The following is a 20,347-nucleotide window of genomic DNA, read 5'->3' as shown; positions in this document are numbered from 1 at the left end:
TTCTGCAGTGGAGACTCCTTGATTTAAGGCAGCATGCCAACCAGAGTAAAAGATAGCAGCTTTACATGTTGACCTGTAGACCTGTGCAGTTCATCACTATAACTAGAGGAACACTCACACAACAATGATGTGTTGTTCCTTAAGAAGGAGCCAATGGCCTAAAAACATTCACATAAATTCACTCATAGCTTTAGGATTTGTTGTGAATCTGGTATTCTTATGTTATCACCTCATAAAGCAAAGTAATATTAAAATAAATGCATGAGATCAGAAACAAAGCTTTATATTGTCCACGTTTGTTTAGGGGCTTATTGTATGCACTACTCACACTTAATGTTTATGACACTTTTAGTTACCCTAATCATACAATTAATCAAATTAAGAACATCAGTCTGAAAAGCCATCATGAAAAAATATTTTATTGTTCATAAAATATGTTGACAACACCATGAAGTAAATCATCTGCAATCTGTGTGTCATCTCTACAGCAGCAAACAAATTATTTCGACTTTCTCTCAAGTTAAACTGATCACAAAATACATAAAAAATGATTAAACACTGTAGACAAAAAGACTTTAGTTTGAAGGATGAAATCTTAAGTGAGCCAACACCTCTAGAGTTTCTCTGTTTCAACATCAGAGATCTCACAATACACTCAAATAACTGAGGTTCTGTATGAAAATACAAAAAAATAAAATTCATTTAAAAAGTTAACTATTTACATCACAGTGTTATTATACGGTAAAATAAAACAGTCATGTCAGTCACTCTCATATACATTTGAACTTCTTGCAAAAACAGGAGTCTTCACTTGTAAATATCAAGTACTAGTAGAAAGTACAAGAATTTTAAGTCCTTGTTGAACTTGAAACTCCAATTCTACAAATGATTCTAAAAAACTTCATAAAATTCAGCCCCCTGTTTTTTGAAGCCATAACATTTGGCACCATCACTTTGACAACCACTACTGTGCACACACTTGTGAAACAAAGACTTTTTAAGGATTTGGGAGATTATACTTCTTTCAAAGACATTCTGTTGCTAACAGTTTGAGTAGTTACAGAAAAAACAAGAGTTCAGTTTAACAAAACTTGATAGTGTTGTTGACAACTTACATGAAGATATTCTGACCTCTTCTTCATGGAGAATATTTTACATTCATTTACAAAGATATTGGTGAACACTTGCCTACAAGAATTTCAGCTCAATTGTTTATGTTTTGTTTTTGTCAACATGTGCTGCCATTATGTGTTCTTGTGTGTTTTATCCATAGTCACAACTGAATCCTCTGGAACGTTTCATAAATACAAGGCTACTTGCTTGTGTGGACTCGTAGGCTTTTCCAATTCAGACACATGACAGAATCTTTTCTGTGTGTCAGCAGGTTCTTCTCATGTAGATTGTCACCACAAATCTCTCCCTCATGTTTTGCAATTATGCAGCTTCGCATCTGAATGAATTCTTATGTGCCTTTTCAAGTCTGACATCTGACAAGATATTTTTCCACAAGTGTTACATGGGAATGGCCTTTAACCTGTGTGGATTGTCATATGTCTTTTTAATTTGCTCAGCTGAGTGAATCTTTTCTCACAGGTGTTACATGGATATGGCTTCTCACCTGTGTGGACTCTCAAATGCACATTTAATGCACCAAGCTGAGAGAATCTTTTCTCACAAGTGTTACATGAGTACGGCTTCTCACCTGTGTGTGTCCTCATATGCAGGTTTAATGCACCAAGCTGAGAGAATCTTTTCCCACAAGTGTTACATGAGTACGGCTTCTCACCTGTGTGTGTTCTCATATGCAGGTTTAACGCACCCAGCTGAGAGAATCTTTTCCCACAAGTGTTACATGAGTACGGCTTCTCACCTGTGTGGATTGTCATATGTACCTTTAATTGGCCCAGACGAGAGAATCTTTTCCCACAAGTGTTACATGAGTACGGCTTCTCACCTGTGTGGACTGTCATATGTGCTTTTAATTGGCTCAGCTGAGAGAATCTTTTCTCACAAGTGTTACATGGGTACGGCTTCTCACCTGTGTGGATTCTCAGATGCGCTTTTAATGCACCTGGCTGAGAGAATCTTTTCTCACAGGTATTACATGGATATGGCCTATCACCTGTATGGACTCTCAGATGTCTGTGCAAGATGGACTTGCACATAAAAGATTTCCCACAAGTGCCGCATTTTAAGGACTTTTCCCCTGTATCAGTATTATTGTGAATCTTTAATTTGGTAGAGTTGTCTTCATTGTTAGTGTGATTTTTTCTTCTGTGACGTCTCTTCTTTAGTTTTGGCTCTGCTTTTCTAGTTGATCCTGAGTCTCCATGTTTGCCTCTTTTGTGATCTTGGCTCTCAGCTACATGAGAGTTGTGAGAGAACAGCTGGTCATCATTGTTTGGTTCTGGTACCACAGAACTTTGAACTGACATGCTGACAACATGCTCTTCCTCTGCTTCACTCTGAGCTTCATCAGGACTCAAGTCCAGAGTCTGATCTTCACTTTCATCACAAGTAGGAGTCAACATAAAGGTTTCTGTCTCCTGCTTCAGCACCAGCCATTCTCCCTCCAGACTGGTACAGAGTTCCTTCTGTTCCTCTTTAATCTGTGGAGGCTCTGGGTCCTCTTGGTCCAGACTGGTGCAGAGTTCCTTCTGTTCCTCTTTAATCTGTGGAGGCTCTGGGTCCTCTTGGTCCAGACTGGAGTTTTTCTCCAGGTCACAGAGCTGCTGGTCAGCGAGAACCTCCTCCTCCTTACAGACATGTTGCTGTGGGAGCTCTGGAAGGACAAAAGGGAAAGAGTGAAGAGAAAATCTTGTACCATGTTCTGATAAGGCATCCTTTATAAAGGCTTTATAAGCATTAATTAATGACTTTATTAATGGTTATTAAATATTTGCTTATGTTTTATAAATCATTTATAAACCATTAGCATTAACAACAATAACACATTAACGCAATTACCCTTTCCTAATGATTCATAATGATTTAAAACAGCAGGACTGCTGATGATTATGAATCAAGTATTTCCCCTATAATTGTACAGGGCTGGTGGGCCACCAGACTAACGAGACTACTAACTATTTTTAGAAAAGTAAAGACCTATAACCCACATGACCTGGTCAAAGCTTGATTGACATGTGTACTGTCAGGTGTGTAGAGACAATAAGTAACTGCAACTGGACACAGAAAAATACTCATATATTTGAATGGAGAGTGTGAGTGAACCGCTAGGTGCTCGGGCCCTAATAAAGGAAAAACTGCAGTACAGAGCAACAAATTCTAGTTTTGATGGTATTTTTCTACAGCACTTTGCTACAAAAATGAGCTGCATTCAACCCCCACACCAGTGGCGGCTGGTGACTCAAAAAATTGGGGAGGACAGGAGGAAAACCAACAAACCGCACAAAACTATATCATTCTCCCCCACCTGATGAAATCAGAGGGGTGGGGGGCAATTTTATATACGAATAAAACAATTTGCTTTTAAAAACAAAATCCCCTGAGTGGTGTAAAAGCTGCTTCTTTAAAGACATTAAGCATATACATATTGTTTCTAAACAAAGAAGAGCTCATTTTAGCCATGGACTGGTTCAGATGTGTGATTTTACCAACAAAGTGAAATTCAAATTTATAATATTGTTCTATTGTGACAACAGATTTATGTTCTCATCAAAAACAGACAAGATATCACATGATTTACACGTGTTTCCTGTATTTTCTTAGTATACAGAAATATATAAAGTACCACAGAGCTTATAATGTGATACAGGAACAGATCAGTGCTGAATACTAGAAAGACTGAACACTAAAAACATTCACAGATCTAAAAGTGTAGGTTCACATCAGAAAGTATTAATGTATGTATCAAATACATGACTTACACACTCTTATCTATGTGAAAGACATACAAAATATAGTCTACAAAGCTGATGTGTTAACACTAGGGGTGCAACGGATCACATAACTCACAGTTTGGATCGTACCATGGATTTGAGTCGTGGATCTGATCATTTTTAGGATCAGCAAAAAAAAGGGGGAGACAAATAAAACTTTGTTTTCTATTTCTTCTTTAACACACTTACAGCACGAAACAGCAATGAACTTTTGCCCATGGTCTGAAATCAAAACATTCAAGACAAACAACATTTAAGATGTCTTAAGTTTAAATAAAATAAAATATATGAAATATTCAATGCTCAATTATTGCAATATGTGGCATGATACCTTCCTCTTTTAAACACGGTAGTGAATGAAACAGCCTCTGTCCACATCATCAAAACTTGATGATAACTTAGAAACATGAACACATGTCTTGTCCTGCAGCTTGTTGAACGAGCCACCAAACAAACATTCACTGCTAATGTCAGTTAGCAGCTAGATACTATTTAGCTGCTCAGCTGCAGCACATCAAGCAGTGTGTAAACATACACAGATGTCACTTCGGACCCATTTGTTCGTTACCCTTCTAAATCCCTGTTAGTGACACGCTGTCTGCCCATGACTTGTACTTACAGCAGTTTGTTTACTTTGTCTTAAATGAGACATTAAATTATGCAATTAATCCGCAGTTCATATGCCCGCTGAACCGTGGGGGGCAATCCGTACCGATCACAGATCAACTACTATCAGTTACACCACTAGTTAACACTTGTTATTCTGGTTACTTTAAGCTTATTACTCAATATACGACTCAGCTTAAAAACGAACTAAAGAAACTGTCAGAAGCAAGCAGCCAGACCTCCTGCACACTCATTCACTAATCATACAACATCAACAGGTGACTGAACAACCACTTAATTAAAAACAAGATCAATTCCACATGAATTAGTGAGTCCAGACAGCTCACTGTAACTTCAACAAGCAAACTAGTCACAACACAATATATATATCTCTGCTGCATTATTGTTAAGGAGATAAATTCACACAACAGCCACACAAAGAGACATTTAACCATCAGAGATGAAATTAGTGACCAAAGAGACAGAAAGAGAGAGAAGCTGTATCTGACTCACGTTATCTGATGTCTTCTTCTTTCTATCATGGAGATGAAGTATTCATGTCATAACATCCATTTGTGACTGTTGGTCATCTTGTTTGTTAGTTAACAGAACTTTATGGCTGCTGCTTAACCAGTCTGATATCATTTGCAACAATGACAAACAAGCTAACTCTCCTGGTTGTTTCTCTGGTTGCTTCTCTTTCCAGCCACTCCCTGGCGGTGTCCTGCTGCTGCTGCGCTGCACAGTCCAGATCATTTCTCACATTAGCTTAACAACAGTCCTTAACAGTCCTTTCATGGATGTATAATGAGTCCTTCAGGCTGCAACAACAAGCCAGCTGTTGCATTGGCTAATGCAAGGAGCTACCTACTGCTGCTACTCTGCCCTACAGTGGAGAGAATTGAAGATGAATTCTGGAAACTATCATTGGATCAACTCGATGTCAATATTGTATTCCGGTTGTTGATTGGTTAGGGAGGCCATCCTCCCTTGGAACATCATTTTACGTTCCTCTTCCAAAGAAGAGAGAAAAAAATATGTTGTAAATAATACTGAGATTTGGTAATGGTTAATTTCAACCAAATATTCTTTTTTATATTTTGATCTCCCTCTTGCCTCTCAAAAAATGCCTCTATGGACCAGCCTCCACTGTGTGTGGCACACACCCCTCTCCCCCTTCCTCCCTCCTCTCTCTCTCCCTCTCAGCTGAAAAGGATTATTTCAGAGTACTCTTCTTGTGAAATCTCCTCATAAATCCCATTACTTTGGCCAAATCTTACATTAAAAATCATATTTCTTTGTAGGAAATTTCATTGTGAATCCATTGATACAGGTTTCAAAGTGGTCAGACTTATAGTTTAGACATCAGAAGCCTCTGTTTGACACAAAGTTCATGCCTCCCCATTGCTTTACATTGTTAGGGTGATGTGGCACTGCAACTTTCGGGGCTTATAAAATCCAAACCATTCGAGTTATGACAAAGTTTTTAACAACTTTTTTTCAACACAGTGTCATAAGTCATGTATAAAAGTTTGAAATCTCCGCCCTCGGGGGAGATAGCGTTTGTTCAGGGGCCAAAATTGTGGCAAAGTCTGATATTGATAGGCTAATTGCGGACTTCCTGTTGGATTTAGGTCAGGGGTGTTAGCATATGATTTGTAGGTCTTGATTAGACAAATAATTCTGTTTTGGTTCGATCTCTCTACGACATCCCTACGGGCTGTCGGGGCCATTTTAATTACATAGGTGGCACTAGAGAGCACATTTTAGCAATTTAGGATTAATTTTTACATTTTATCAAATTTTTCACCAGACCTGATGTGCGTGCCAAATTTGGTGAGTTTTTGAGCATGTTTAGGGGTTCAAATTTACGTCTGAAGTGGCAAAATAATTAAAGCTGCAAGCAGCGTTGAACAGGCCTTCGCACCCTTGCGCACGTCAGGGCATGGTGCAGTCCAAGGGCTTCTGTCACAGGCATGTAGATGTCTCCAGACCTGGGCTGACAGGTCTGACTTTACAAACATGTAAAGTTTGGTGCAGACTGGAGCATGTACAATGAAGTTATAGCAATTTCCTCTGTCATGGTGAAACATCAAATCTCAACGGTGTGAGGATGACAATTTTCTGCAGGGTGAGACATGTCTGTCTTGCTCACCCCTGTATCATCAAAATTATGAAAGTTTTGGGCCCATTCACTTTAATATCAATAAATAAATTGAAAACTTTTGATGAGTTTGTGTGTAAAAGAAATTAACTTCCTGATTTTCATCCAAGTCTATTTTTAGAAAAGTAAAGACTTAACCCACATGACCTGGTCAAAGTTTGATTGAAATGTGTACTGTCAGGTGTGCGGAGACAATAAGTAACTGCAGCAGGACACAGAAAAATACTCATATATTTGAATGGAGAGTGCGAGCAAACCCACACTTTTTTGAACATTTACTGCTTCCACATAGTTTTAGATAAAAACTTCATTTGAACTGACTCACGAGACTTTGACCTACAAATCTTGAATTTTCATGTGTTTTCTATCCTTTACTGTTTGGGGTGTGGCACAGTCCAAGGGCTTCTGTCACAAGCATGTAGATGTTGTCAGACCTGGGCTGACAGGTCTGACTTTACCCCCCCCCCCCCTTTCTTCCCTCTTCTACCTCTCAGTTGGAGAGCAGGATTTGGAGTACTCTTCTTGTGAAATATCCTCATAAATCCCATGACTTTGGCCAAATCTTGTATTGAAATTCACATCTGTTTGTAGGAAATTTCATCCCGAATCCATTGATACAGGTTTCAAAGTGGTCAGGCCTATAGTTAAGACGTCAGAAGCATCAGTTTGACACAAAGTCCATGCTCAGAGATTGCCTTCCCATTAGTTTACATTCTAAGGTGTGATGTGGCACTACAACTTTCAGGGCCTATATTATCTAAATCGTTCGAGTTATTGCAAAGTTTTTAATAACTTTTGTTCAGCACAGTGTCATAAGTCATGTATTAAAGTTTGAAGCCAATACCATTAACGCCCTCGGAGGAGATAGTGTTTCTTGGGGGTCCAAAATTGGCGCGAAGTCGTACTTTGATGGGCATATTGCAAACTTCCTGTTGGATTTAGGTCAGGGGTGTCAGTGTATGATTTGTAGGTCTTGATGAGACAAATAATTGAGTTTTGGTTCGATCTCTCTACAACATTCCTACAGGCCTAGTGGCCATATAGGAGAAATGTGACATCGCTTTTTTCTGTTTTCATGAGCAAAATAAAGGTTTCAGTAATATGAAAGTGGGTTTAAGTAGCATTGAGGCTTTTGCTATGATGTCTCACACTTTTTCACAAGTGTATGTGGTGCAAAACGGAGAAGCAGCCGCTAAATATCGTTATTTTTGTTTCCCTTAACTTTCCCCTTAACTCCGAATCAGAAGCTACCTTCAGCTCCGTAGTAACCCGAACAAATACCGTATTGCACCGAATATAAGACGTTTATTTATTTATTTTTACCTGGAAATAAGTCTGAAATGAAGAGAGGTTGTCTTATATTCGGGGTCTAGACTTTTAAATGTCGATGTACATTCACAACAACAGATGTTGCGAAAAATCTGTAAAACGAACGCTCCCCTCCTGATTAAAGCGAGACACGGTCTCATAGAACTAGCCCACAGTGTCTGGGGCCTGAAAGACGAAGAGGCACAGTGACCGTCTCGACAAAAGTGGCTCAAAAGTTGGCAAACAACTGAGTAACCGTAACGTAGCGAGTTTTCTCGTCAAATCGACTACTTCACCGTCTCTCCTCTGCTCCGCGGAGCTCCGTGGTGTGTGGAGGGGCACACAGAGGAGAGCAGAGAAACTCAGCGCGACCATAACTGACAGCAAAACGCAGTAAAGAGGGATTATATAAATCTGCTTATTCTATTTGATGTTAAAATAATGAAGGTTTTACAGACCTGTTCTGTGTAACTTTATTTCAGGTTTCCAAACGATATCCAGCAGTATGCGCTGACGGTTGATCTCTTTCTCGTACTCTGAGATAGTTTCCTGAAAAACTCGGAATATTTCTTCAGCAGCAGCAGTTAGTCGCTCGTTCATTAACTCTCGCAAACACTCAACTGCAGACATTGTTGTTTAATTATAAGTAAGATGTCTCCGTGTCCTGTTGAGAGACTTCTTCCGTGCACAGGACACCAACCAGCTAACGCGGCTAGCTCCTGTGTTGTTTACTTCCGCTGGGTGTTACACTGTTAAGCTTCCAACAGCGAAATCGTGTTTTTTTTTCGTTCCGCTGGTTGTCTTCGTTTTCCTTCTTCTTCTTTTTCTGGGTTTATTGGCGATTTGCAACCAGCTTAAAGATGGATTATCACGACCTGGACTGGAGTGTGTTACAGTAGATTAGCAGACAAATTTTCTCTATTAAACCTGTTTCCTTAAGATGTTTAATTAAGTGACTGTATATTTGCCTTGATATTTCTCCGAGAGGATTCTCTTAAGTGATGTTTTGCTTCCCTTCTTTTAGTTTCCTCCTTTCCTACTCATATGCACTACACAAAAATAGCACATGTTGCACAGATTCTGAATGACTGCAATGCCTGCATGATCCAGTTGAGTGTTTACCTATTTTATGAAGTGTTTGATGAAGTCTTGTGTGCCCCGTCCTTAGATGGGAAATACCTGCTTCTTTCCTTTGATTCCTGCCCAGCTTCCCTCCAGTACCAACATGTTTTTGAATATTATAGAGGTGTCTTCCTGTGTCAGTGATATTCCAGTATTCTTGCCACACTTTTTGCATTTGACTTTTGATGCATGTTTTAACCTCAGTTTTATATAATGGAACCTGAATACTGACTGATTGTGATTTGGCCAGTATATCCACACCTTCACTTCCTCCCACACCAACATTGGCAGGGAACGAGTTGACTCAGTGTCATTTGTGGCTTATAAATAAGCAGCAATAACTGCACAGATGCTTTATGTCTTTAAACTAGAAATAAGAAATGTCTGCTGTGTCGGGTTGATATTTGACCACTTGCTGATAATTTATGACATAATCAAAATCTGAAAGTCAAAAAATCAGTAAAGGTTTGAGGTACTTGTACTTGAATTTATAAATTTTTTGTGAATTTATCCAGTTTTTTAATATCTATTGCACAAAGAATTGTATTACTTTTTATTGTACTTTTATTTCACAGCTGTGTTTTTTTGTTAATTCACATAGTTATAGAGAAGCTTCAATCTTCTTCTGCAGTGGAGACTCCTTGATTTAAGGTAACATGCCAACCAGAGTAAAAGATAGCAGCTTTACATGTTGACCTGTTCTATGTCGCTGCATATTACTCTGTATATGTGTCTATATTCCGATGCCGTGCAAGAGCATCTGATTTTTGTGAGGGGGCACAATGTATTGTATATTTGTGTATATTTGTTTATCCTGTTATCAAATAAGTTGAACACAGCTTTGGACGGAGGGTACACAAACCCCCGGTCCTCCCACTGGTTAATTATGAACGAATTTGGTCTTTGCAAATGGTAATGATGTATGTGTTTATTTGCATATAGAGCGAGGAAGTGAGATCCGATCACAAGTGGTCACTCAGGACACATGTGGAGACGCATGTTAATGCCAGGTGCAAACAGACCTACTTAAGGCTGTCCACTTGTGATCGGATCACCCGAGACGCATGTTAATGCCAGTTGTAAACAGGGCCTTTCATCCTTCAAACTACAAGAGCCAGCAAGATGGGAAGACCAATTCACACCCCAGTGTGAATTGATAATACCATTTACGTAAACGACCCCCACCCTTGGCTATCACAACTCACCTCTAAACACCAGTCACACACAGAGACAAACTAGCACCAACTTTAATCCCACTGTGGATTTTGATTTTCAGGACTTGAATGACCAACCCAAAAACTGATCACTGGGCAAACCAGCATAAGGCAGAAGACATGCTGCACAATATGCCATGCCCAAGTCACACACACACACACACACACATTCAAATGGCATGGACCCCTGCCGTCAGATTAAGGAGAGCAGAGGACTGTAAAACCCATGGATTTACAAATGTAGTTTTAGAATTTATCCAAGGACAATTAATATTGTATGTTAGTATATGTGTGTATATCACAATATGTGTTATGTACTTTAGTTAGATTTTTATTCCATTTATTCCATTTTATGCCTTGAAGCCAAGAAATGTACCACTAACATAATCCCATCATCTATGATAACACTATCATGTTTAGTACTGTTCTGCTTGTTTCACTTTCAGAACACTAAAACTACTATCAAAAATGCAAAATTAGTAAACATGAAAATTATTAAATAGTAAATACTTTGATTAAAAGTATAACCACATTCTGGAATTTTACCCGCCTGATGGTGGACAGGAGGGGACTGACTCTGCTCCCCCAGAACTCTGCAACCCCTGGGATTGGCCAGGATGCACATTCTGGGCGGGTAGACTGAAACTTTAAAACAGTGTCTTATCTGAGACTCTTTTTTGGGCTACTGCTTGCTTTTGTCTTTGTCTTCTTGCTTTCTGCCATGTCTGTGGAAAGCTTGCATTTTGCAAGTGTGAAAATAAATGTGATTCAGAGCAATAGGAGGTGAAACCTCAAAAGTCTAGAGTCATGAGTTGAGGATCAAGACTAGGAGAGCATGAACTAGGAGCTCTCTTCAAATGGGAACTTTTCAACTCTGGGCTGGCCGACTCACTCATTATTACAGGATCCAGACTCCAGCTCCTCACCCCAGCACATCGGACTCCATTCTCCACAAGAAGCTACCCCAGGGAGCAATCAAGATTTCATACAAAATCTTCATCAGCTTGCTTAAACCCTGGTGCTTTCATGATTTGTAAATTCAATTGCAAATTCAGAACTAATCTGTTGTGCTGTTGATTTGACTCACTGCTTCTCAAGTAACAGTCATCTCATCTGTTTATCAGGTCTCTCATACCAACTACACAATAGATAACTCTGCATCATGCATTTACTTGTGGCTGTGGTATTAATAATAAATGTGTATGTAATTAAAGTGGACTTGCTTGTGTTTTCCTGTGATCAGCAAAAAAAGGGGGAGACAAATAAAACTTTGTTTTCTATTTATTCTGTAACACACTTACAGCACGAAACAGCAATGAACTTTTGCCCATGGTCTGAAATGAAAACATTCAAGACAAACAACATTTAAGATGTCCAATGTTTAAATAAAATAAAATATATGAAATATTCAATGCTCAATTATTGCAATATGAGGCATGATACCTTCCTCTTTTAAACGCGGTAGTGAATGAAACCCTCTGTCCACATCATCAAAACTTGATAATAACTTAGAAACATGAACACATGTCTTGTCCTGCAGCTTGTTGAACGAGCCGCCAAACAAACATTCACCGCTAATGTCAGTTAGCAGCTAGATGCTAATTAGCTGCTCAGCTGCAGCACATCAAGCAGTGTGTAAACATACACAGATGTCACTTCGGACCCATTAGATGCTGGTTTGATCGTTACCCTTCAAAATCCCTGTTAGCGACGGGCTGTCTGCCCATGACTTGTACTTACAGCAGTTTGTTTACTTTGTCTTAAATGAGACATTAAATTTTGCAATTAATCCACACCAGTTAACACTTGTTATTCTAGTTACTTTAAGCTTATTACTCAATATACGACTCAGCTGAAAAACGAACAAAAGAAACTGTCAGAAGCAAGCAGACAGACCTTCTGCACACTCATTCACTAATCATACAACATCAACAGGTGACTGAACAACCACTCAATTAAAAACAGGATCAATTCCACATGAATGAGTGAGTCCAGACAGCTCACTGTAACTTCAACAAGCAAACTAGTCACAACACATTATATATATATATATATGTATATATATATATATATATCTTTTTTATATTTTGATCTCCCTCTTGCCTCCCAAAAAATAGAGGATCAACCTCCTCTGCCTCTATGGACCAGCCTCCACTGTGTGCGGCACACACCCCTCTCTCCCTCTCAGTTGGAGAGGAGAACGTACTCTTCTTGTGAAATCTCCTCATAAATCCCATTACTTTGGCCAAATCTTACATTAAAAATCATATTTCAGTAGGAAATTTCATGGCGAATCCATTGATACAGGTTTGAAAGTGGTCAGACCTAACAGATTTGTTAGACATCAGAAGCCTCTGTCTGACACAAAGATCATGACTCCCCATTGCTTTACATTGTAAAGGTGATGTGGCACTGCAATTCTGAGGGCTTATAAAATCCAAACCGTTCGAGTTATTACAAAGTTTTAAACAATTTTTTTTCAGCATAGTGTCAGAAGTCATCTATTAAAGTTTGAAGCTGATAACATTAACGCCCTCGGAGGAGATAACGTTTGTTCAGGGGCCAAAATTGGAGCAAAGTCTTATATTGAAAGGCTAACTGTGGACTTCCTGTTGGATTTAGGTCAGGGGTGTCAGCGTATGATTTGTAGGTCTTGATGAGATGAATAATTGAATTTTAGTTTGATTTCTCTACGACATTTCTACAGGCTGTGGTGGCCATTTTAGTCACATAGGTGGCGCTAGAGAGCACATTTTGGCACTTTAGGGGTTAATTTTTAGATTTTAACAAATATTTCACCAGACCTGATGTGCGTGCCAAATTTGGTGAGTTTTTGAGCATGTTTAGGGGGTCAAATTTAGGATTTAAGTGGTGTAATAATAAAGAAAGAAACAAACAAACAAGCAAACAAACAAACACACGAAAAACAATAGGGTCCTCGCCCTTAGGCTCAGACTACTGTTTTACAGTAGTCCTCTGCCTTTTGGGCTCGGTCCCTAAATATTAAACAGACAAAAAGACTTTAGTTTTAAGTATGAAAACTTAAAGACACATGCACATCTCTGCTCAGCCCTGCAGCGGTGCACGGCAACACCTGATTTGGTCTGAATATGACCTTATACAGGCATGCAGCAGCTCTCATGTGCAAAAATGGATATGGATAAATTGTTTTGAGCGAACCCCCGCAAAATGACTGGCTTCACAATCAGAATTTGATCCATTCTGTTCGATAACATTTGGAAAGTCTAGAAGAGCCGCATGATGAACAGCCAAACGGTCAGTGCGGGAATGTCGTGCCCAACATGAGCTTTAAAAACTCTGTATGCTGTGAAATACAGAGAGATCTATCTGGCGATTATAGGCTTAATCGGCATTGTGTGAACTTGTTTGGCTTCAATGTAACGGTCGTTCATTTATATGTAAAAGTTCCACACTGTAGGTTTAAGTGAGTCAACACCTCCAGAGGGTTTCTCTCTTTCAACATCAGAGATCTGACAATCCACTCACATAACTGAGGTACTGTATGAACATTATTATGACTATTAAAAACATTATTACATGTCATGTCAGTTACTCTTGCATATACATTTTAACTTCTTGCAAAAATAGGAGTCTTCACTTGTAAATATCAAGTACTTGTAGAAAGTATGTGAATTTTAAGTCCTTATTGAACTTGAAACTCCAATTCCATAAATGATTCTAATAAACTTCATAAATGCAGACCCTTGTCTTTTGAAGCCGTAACATTTGGCACCATCACTTTGACAGCCACTACTGTGCACTTGTTGAGTAACAAAGATTTTTCAAAGATTTGGGAGATTAAAATTATTTCAAAGAAATGCTGTTGCTAACAGTTTGAATAGTTACAGTTATGTGAAGAATAGAAAAGTTCAGAGTTCAGTTTAACAGAACTTGATAGTGTTGTTGACCATATACAACTTACATGAAGATATTCTGACCTCTTCTTCATGATTCTTCAAGATGTTGGCGAACACTTGCTTGCAAGAGTTCAGCTCAATTGTTTGTCCTGTTTATGGATTGTTTTTGTTGACATGTGCTGCCATTATGTGTTCTTGTGTGTTTTATCCATAATCACAACTGAATCCTCTGGAACGTGTAACAAATACAAGGCTACTTGCTTGTGTGGACTCTTATATGCTTTTCCCAATTCAGACGCATGACAGAATCTTTTCTGTGTTGCAGCAGGTTCTTCTCATGTAGATTGTAAAGTCACCACAAAGCTCTTCTGCATGTTTTGTAATTATGCAGCTTCTAATCTGAATGAATTCTTATGTGCCTTTTCAAGTCTGAAATCTGACAGAATCTTTTCCCACTGCGTGACTTCTCATGTGGAACTTCAAGTGATGTCTACGCCTGAACTCTCTCCCACAAGTTGTACAACTGTATGACATCTCCCCTGTGTGGACTCTCATATGTCGTTTCAATGCGCACAGCTCAGAGAATCTTTTCTCACAAGTGTTACATGTGTACGGCTTTTCCCCTGTGTGTGTTCTTATATGCCTTTTCACTGTTGTCATGTCACTAAATCTTCTCCCACAGGTGTTGCAGGGGTACGGCTTCTCACCTGTGTGTGTTCTCATATGCAGGTTTAATGCACCCAGCTGAGAGAATCTCTTCCCACAAGTGTTACATGAGTACGGCTTCTCACCTGTGTGGATTCTCATATGTACTTTTAATTTGCCCAGCTCAGAGAACCTTTTCTCACAAGTGTTACATGGGTAGGGCCTCTCACCTGTGTGAACTCTCAGATGCACTTTTAATGCACCTAGCTGAGAGAATCTTTTCTCACAGGTATTACATGGATACGGCTTCTCACCTGTGTGGACTCTTAGATGTCTGTGCAAGATGGACTTGCACATAAAAGATTTCCCACAAATGTCACACTTGAAGGACTTTTCCCCTGTATCAGTATTACTGTGAATCTTTAATGTGGTAGAGTTGTCTTCATTGTTAGTGTGATTTTTGCTTCTGTAAGGTCTCTTCTTTAGTTTTGGCTCTGCTTTTCTAGTTGATCCTGAGTCTCCATATTTGCCTCTTTTGTGATCTTGGCTCTCAGCTACATGAGAGTTGTGAGAGAACAGCTGGTCGTCACTGTTTGGTTCTGGTTCCACAGAACTTTTAACTGACATGCTGACAACATGCTCTTTCTCTGCTTCTCTCTGAGCTTCATCAGGACTCAAGTCCAGAGTCTGATCTTCACTTTCATCACAAGTAGGAGTCAACATAAAGGTTTCTGTCTCCTGCTTCAGCACCAGCTGTTCTCCCTCCAGACTGGTACAGAGTTCCTCCTGTTCTTCTTTAATCTGTAGAGGCTCTGGGTCCTCTTGGTCCAGACTGGTGCAGAGTTCCTTCTGTTCCTCTTTAATCTGTGGAGGCTCTGGGTCCTCTTGGTCCAGACTGGAGTTTTTCTCCAGGTCACAGAGCTGCTGGTCAGCGAGAACCTCCTCCTCCTTACAGACATGTTGCTGTGGGAGCTCTGGAAGGACAAAGGGGAAAGGCTGAAGAGAAAATGTTGTACCACTTTCTGAAAAGGAATTCTTTATTCAGGCTTTATAAGCATTAATTAATGACTTAATTAATGGTTAATACATCATTTACGAATGCTTTATAAATCATTAAAACCACTGACATCAACAACCATAACACATTAACACAATTATATCATCATCACTTACAACAGCAGGACTGCTGATGATTATGAATCATTAATAAAGGGTTAACTGACTTTCTGATAAGTCATCAACTCTAAGCAGTTATTAATGAACGGTGAGTGTTTCATATTTTCTAAGTCATCAGTAAGTGATTGAACAGCACATTGGAGGAATCTTTCTAAAGAATTCGATAAAGCCAATGCTATGATGGTAAAAAAGGGGGGATTTTTCTTATCAATGGCTTGTAAATGATTCATAAAGCATTAGTAAATGATTGATTAACCATCAATTAAGTTGTTAATTAATGCTTATTAGCTGTTAATAAAGGGTGCCTTATCAGAAAGTGGCACCAAAAATGCAGACGTCTGACGACACTGAAGTTAGCTTCTGATTCAGATTTAAGGGAAAAGTTGAGGGGAAAGTTCAAAATCATCGTTACAAAAGCCTTACCACTGTTTAATCCCACTTTAAGATATGTGAAACTTTTATTCTATATTGGAAAACAGAAAAAGGGCGATTTTACTGATATTTTTTCATCCAGACCGCATAACACCAAGTCAAGATCAAAATCCACTATACATAAATTATCAAGGAGACTCCAGAGACTCATTGAAACACTGATTTGGAGGCCAGATTTGACAACTGTAAGTGTGGAGGTTTTAGATCTGGACCTGGTCTAATGTGGTCTGGACGAAGAAATAGCCCTTTCTCCTACCTTCATAAGTAAAATAAAGGTTTCTCAAATCTAAAAGTGGGTTTAAACCCTTAACTCCGAATCAGATGCTAACTTCAGCGTCGTAGACACCCGAACAAATAATTACAAGTATATATTTTAACCACTGTGGTGCTATATAAAGCTGACTATTCTGTTTTATGTTAAAATAATGAAGATTTTACAGACCTGTTCTGTGTAATTTTATTTCAGGTTTCCAAACGATATCCAGCAGTATGCGCTGACGGTCGATCTCTTTCTCGTATTCTGAGATAGTTTCTTGAAAAACTCGGAATATTTCTTCAGCAGCAGCAGTTAGTCGCTCGTTCATTAACTCTCGTAAACACTGAACTGAAGACATCGTTGCTTAATTACGAGTAAGATATCTCCGTGTCCTACTGAGAGACTTCTTCCAAGCACAAGACACCAACCAGTTAACGCGACTAGCTCCCGTGTTGTTTACTTCCGCTGTGTGTTACACTGTTAAGTTCCGACAGCGGGATATTGTCTTTTCTGTTCCGCTTGTTGTAACCAGACCCGTTGGTTGTAGCTATCGTGGAGATAGAGAAAAGGAATATTTGCATGGACAAGAAATTATTTTTGGCATTGATTGCCAAGGTCAGGAAATGTGCTGTTGAAATACAGAAGTTGGAAAAATCGTCTTTCTGTTTTTTGACACCTAGGAACAAAGTCAAAAATTTTAATGAAACATTCTCACTATTCTTCATGCTCTTGTCTCATGTCAATGCTAATGAGGTGCTGATTACATTTCTTCATGTCTATGTGGGCAAAATCCCGCCCCCACCCCATCCCCCCTCCAATAAGAAGCCTAAAACATGTCTAAATGTCTTGCCTAAAATTATCTAGAAATACGTATAAAATCTTTCCTGGTCTTAAAGGTCTAAAAGTCTTATTTTCTGAACTTGTTGTAAACGCATTGTAAAGTCCATGTCATTGTAGCCAACTCGTGGTCAAACATAAGCTTTGTCTCTGGAGTTATAACATTATATATTGTAAATAACACCTGTTACTTTTTATATGCTGTGATTGGTAAAGTAATTCAATTCCTTTCTTAAAGATGTAACTAGTAACTGTAACTGATTACTAATTCTCAGTAACTTGCCCAACACTGGTTACTACTTTAAAAGCTCAACCAACCTGTTATCTGTTGTTTTCCTCCATATCCTGCAACCTCACTGCAACTCGCTGCTGCACATCCAGGACGGTCGCAGTTTGCAGGGTACCAGCCACTCCACCGGACACATCTCCATCCATACTGTAACCTTGTCTGGAGAGTTTGAGCAAAAAGTCATGCACAGCAAAGCTACAGGAATTTGTAATGGTGACCATCTGCAAAATAAACACATACTGAGTCACTGGTACGGGGATAAAAGGACTGATACACATTTCAAAGAATTACAACAGAATAAAAACATAATAGAGACTGGTTACTCCACTCTGTGTGTATACAGAAAGACATATCAGTATCTACCCAACTGTCCAAATACTTGCGTGGTGTTGATATGCATGAAACAAAATCATCTATACTGCCCTCCAGTGGAGAAATTAATGTACTACTCCACACTGAGGTGCTCTGCACTGCAGCCTTACATGAAACTTAATTAAATTGAAACATTTGCTTTGGGATGGGGGTGAATTGAAAAATTAGTAATTTTGTTTTTTATTTTTTGCTTAATTTGTCATTTTTGCTTAATTTGTCTCATTAGCATAACACTGCTTATGTATAAATGACATGCTGTATGAGGATGCATGAATTAAAGAGCATGATCTCATCCGGTTTTAGAAATTGAAGCTTCAGACTTTAGGGGAATTTGTAATGCTATTCATTTTAAATAAGACCAAATATGAAATTTCAATAAAGCTACCAAACTGGTATAAAGATAGTGTGTTTATTGGAACAGGGGTTCTCAACCTTTTGTAACTTAAGGTCCAGTTCTGATTGTTAAAAAATTTCTGATGACCACCTTCCCAAATATGTGTTATGCCACTGTCAGCTGTAACGACCAAAGTAAATATTTTGCTTACCCTCAGTGAAACACTTGGGCTTGCTTCTGGGAAATAATGAATATTTAATACCCAGGAATTCACATTATAAACACTACCACTGACTATCCCTGTCACAAAAATTGGCCACAGTTTCATACATTGACTATAAACGGTCTATCCATATACTCTGTGTACTGTACTGTCCATGTACTGTAATTGTTTCCACCCACATCCTAATGATGTGACATGATTGGATATTCAAACATAACTGGTCATTGAAATTATGCATTTTCATTTGAGGTTTTTTTTATTTATGTGAATTCTTGAGCACATTTAGATGTAACAATAACTAGCTTTGTAAATTACCAAAAAAATAAAAATTTCAACCATTCAACAGTACCACTGCCTCCGCAGCCCACTAGATGGCGCTCTGAGGCCCATCTGAGGCCCACAGGTGGTTGAGAATGGCTGGCGTATATGATGATGTACAAGGCAATGCTATGGAATGCGAATTGGACCAAAACGTCTAGTTTGTCATTCACATGTCAAATTCCAACCTTTTTGGCTTTTGACGTCTTACAAAAAGCAGTGTGTAGTCGGGGTCACATTTCACATGTCTATGAGTTGTTAACAGCTCCACCAAATAGTGATTTTTCCCTCTAAACTTCTCACATGCTTTCATTTCAATAAATGTTCAAATGATCCAATATTTCAATAAAAATCAAAGATTAAAGAAAAAGTCCAAAAACTGAAAACAGATTTGTGTATCAGAACTTTGTTTTTTCTTCTTTCCTCTCCCATTAATCATCTCACGACCCCTCAAATTTATCTGGTGACCCTTCAGAGGGGCTCGACCCCTAGGTTGGGAACCACTGGACTAAACTAGTTAACTGTATATAAAGTAGTGTAAACTAGCTCCACCTCCAGCAGCTACAACAGTAACATGCTGCTCTAACACTGATGCTTCACTATTAATAATCTAATGATGTCATATATAATAATATATCAGTCAGAGGGACCAAACCACTGCTTTTACTGCAATACTTTAACTACATCAAGCTCATAATACTTATGTACTTTTACTGCAATACTTTAACTACATCAAGCTCATAATACTTATGTACTTTTACTGCAATACTTTAACTACATCAAGCTCATAATACTTATGTACTTTTACTGCAATACTTTAACTACATCAAGCTCATAATACTTATGTACTTTTACTGCAATACTTTAACTACATCAAGCTCATAATACTTATGTACTTTTACTTTAGTAGGATTTTTCATGCAGGACTTTTACTTGTAATGGAGTATTTTTATATGGTTGTATTGGTACTTTTACTTAAGTAAAGGATCTGCATAGTTCTCCCACCACTGTTATTCGGCCTACATTTAATTCATTTCAGACGTAAGGTGCTAGCTAATTTGCGATCTTTGCTTAAACATTTTATTGAACAACTTAATAAGCCTACTGACGGTGAAAATGCCTCACAAACGCAAATTAAGACCAACAGCAGAGTTGTTGTTGTGTGGGGCATAATTAAATCCTGTCAGCAGCAGCCTGAGTAGCACAGAGACACAAAGACAGGTGAGCTACAGTCTCTCAGGTGAGCTCTGATGTCATAGCAAAAGATCCAGCCA

At 38.7% G+C, this 20,347-nt stretch overlaps 2 protein-coding genes across 2 annotated transcripts in view; both read right to left on the bottom strand.

Moving 5' to 3' along the window:
* Window positions 1-20,347, bottom strand: part of atp2c1 (ATPase secretory pathway Ca2+ transporting 1) — a 323,636-nt gene that overhangs the window by 231,911 nt on the left and 71,378 nt on the right. The window lies entirely within an intron of this gene.
* On the bottom strand, window positions 404-18,563 carry LOC137190757 (zinc finger protein 271-like). The gene is made up of 4 exons (XM_067600376.1): window positions 17,856-18,563; window positions 16,887-17,247; window positions 15,151-15,810; window positions 404-2,782 (listed from the first exon to the last, which is right to left on the bottom strand). The coding sequence occupies exons 2-4, from the start codon at window positions 17,056-17,058 to the stop codon at window positions 1,530-1,532; spliced, it is 2,085 nt and encodes a 694-aa protein (XP_067456477.1). The 5' UTR covers window positions 17,059-17,247; window positions 17,856-18,563; the 3' UTR covers window positions 404-1,529.

The sequence above is a fragment of the Thunnus thynnus genome, chromosome 10 (assembly GCF_963924715.1).
Source record: "Thunnus thynnus chromosome 10, fThuThy2.1, whole genome shotgun sequence".
NCBI classification, from domain to species: Eukaryota; Metazoa; Chordata; class Actinopteri; order Scombriformes; family Scombridae; genus Thunnus; species Thunnus thynnus.
Note: the sequence above shows the minus strand (reverse complement) of the source record. Positions and strands in the feature narration are given on the sequence as shown.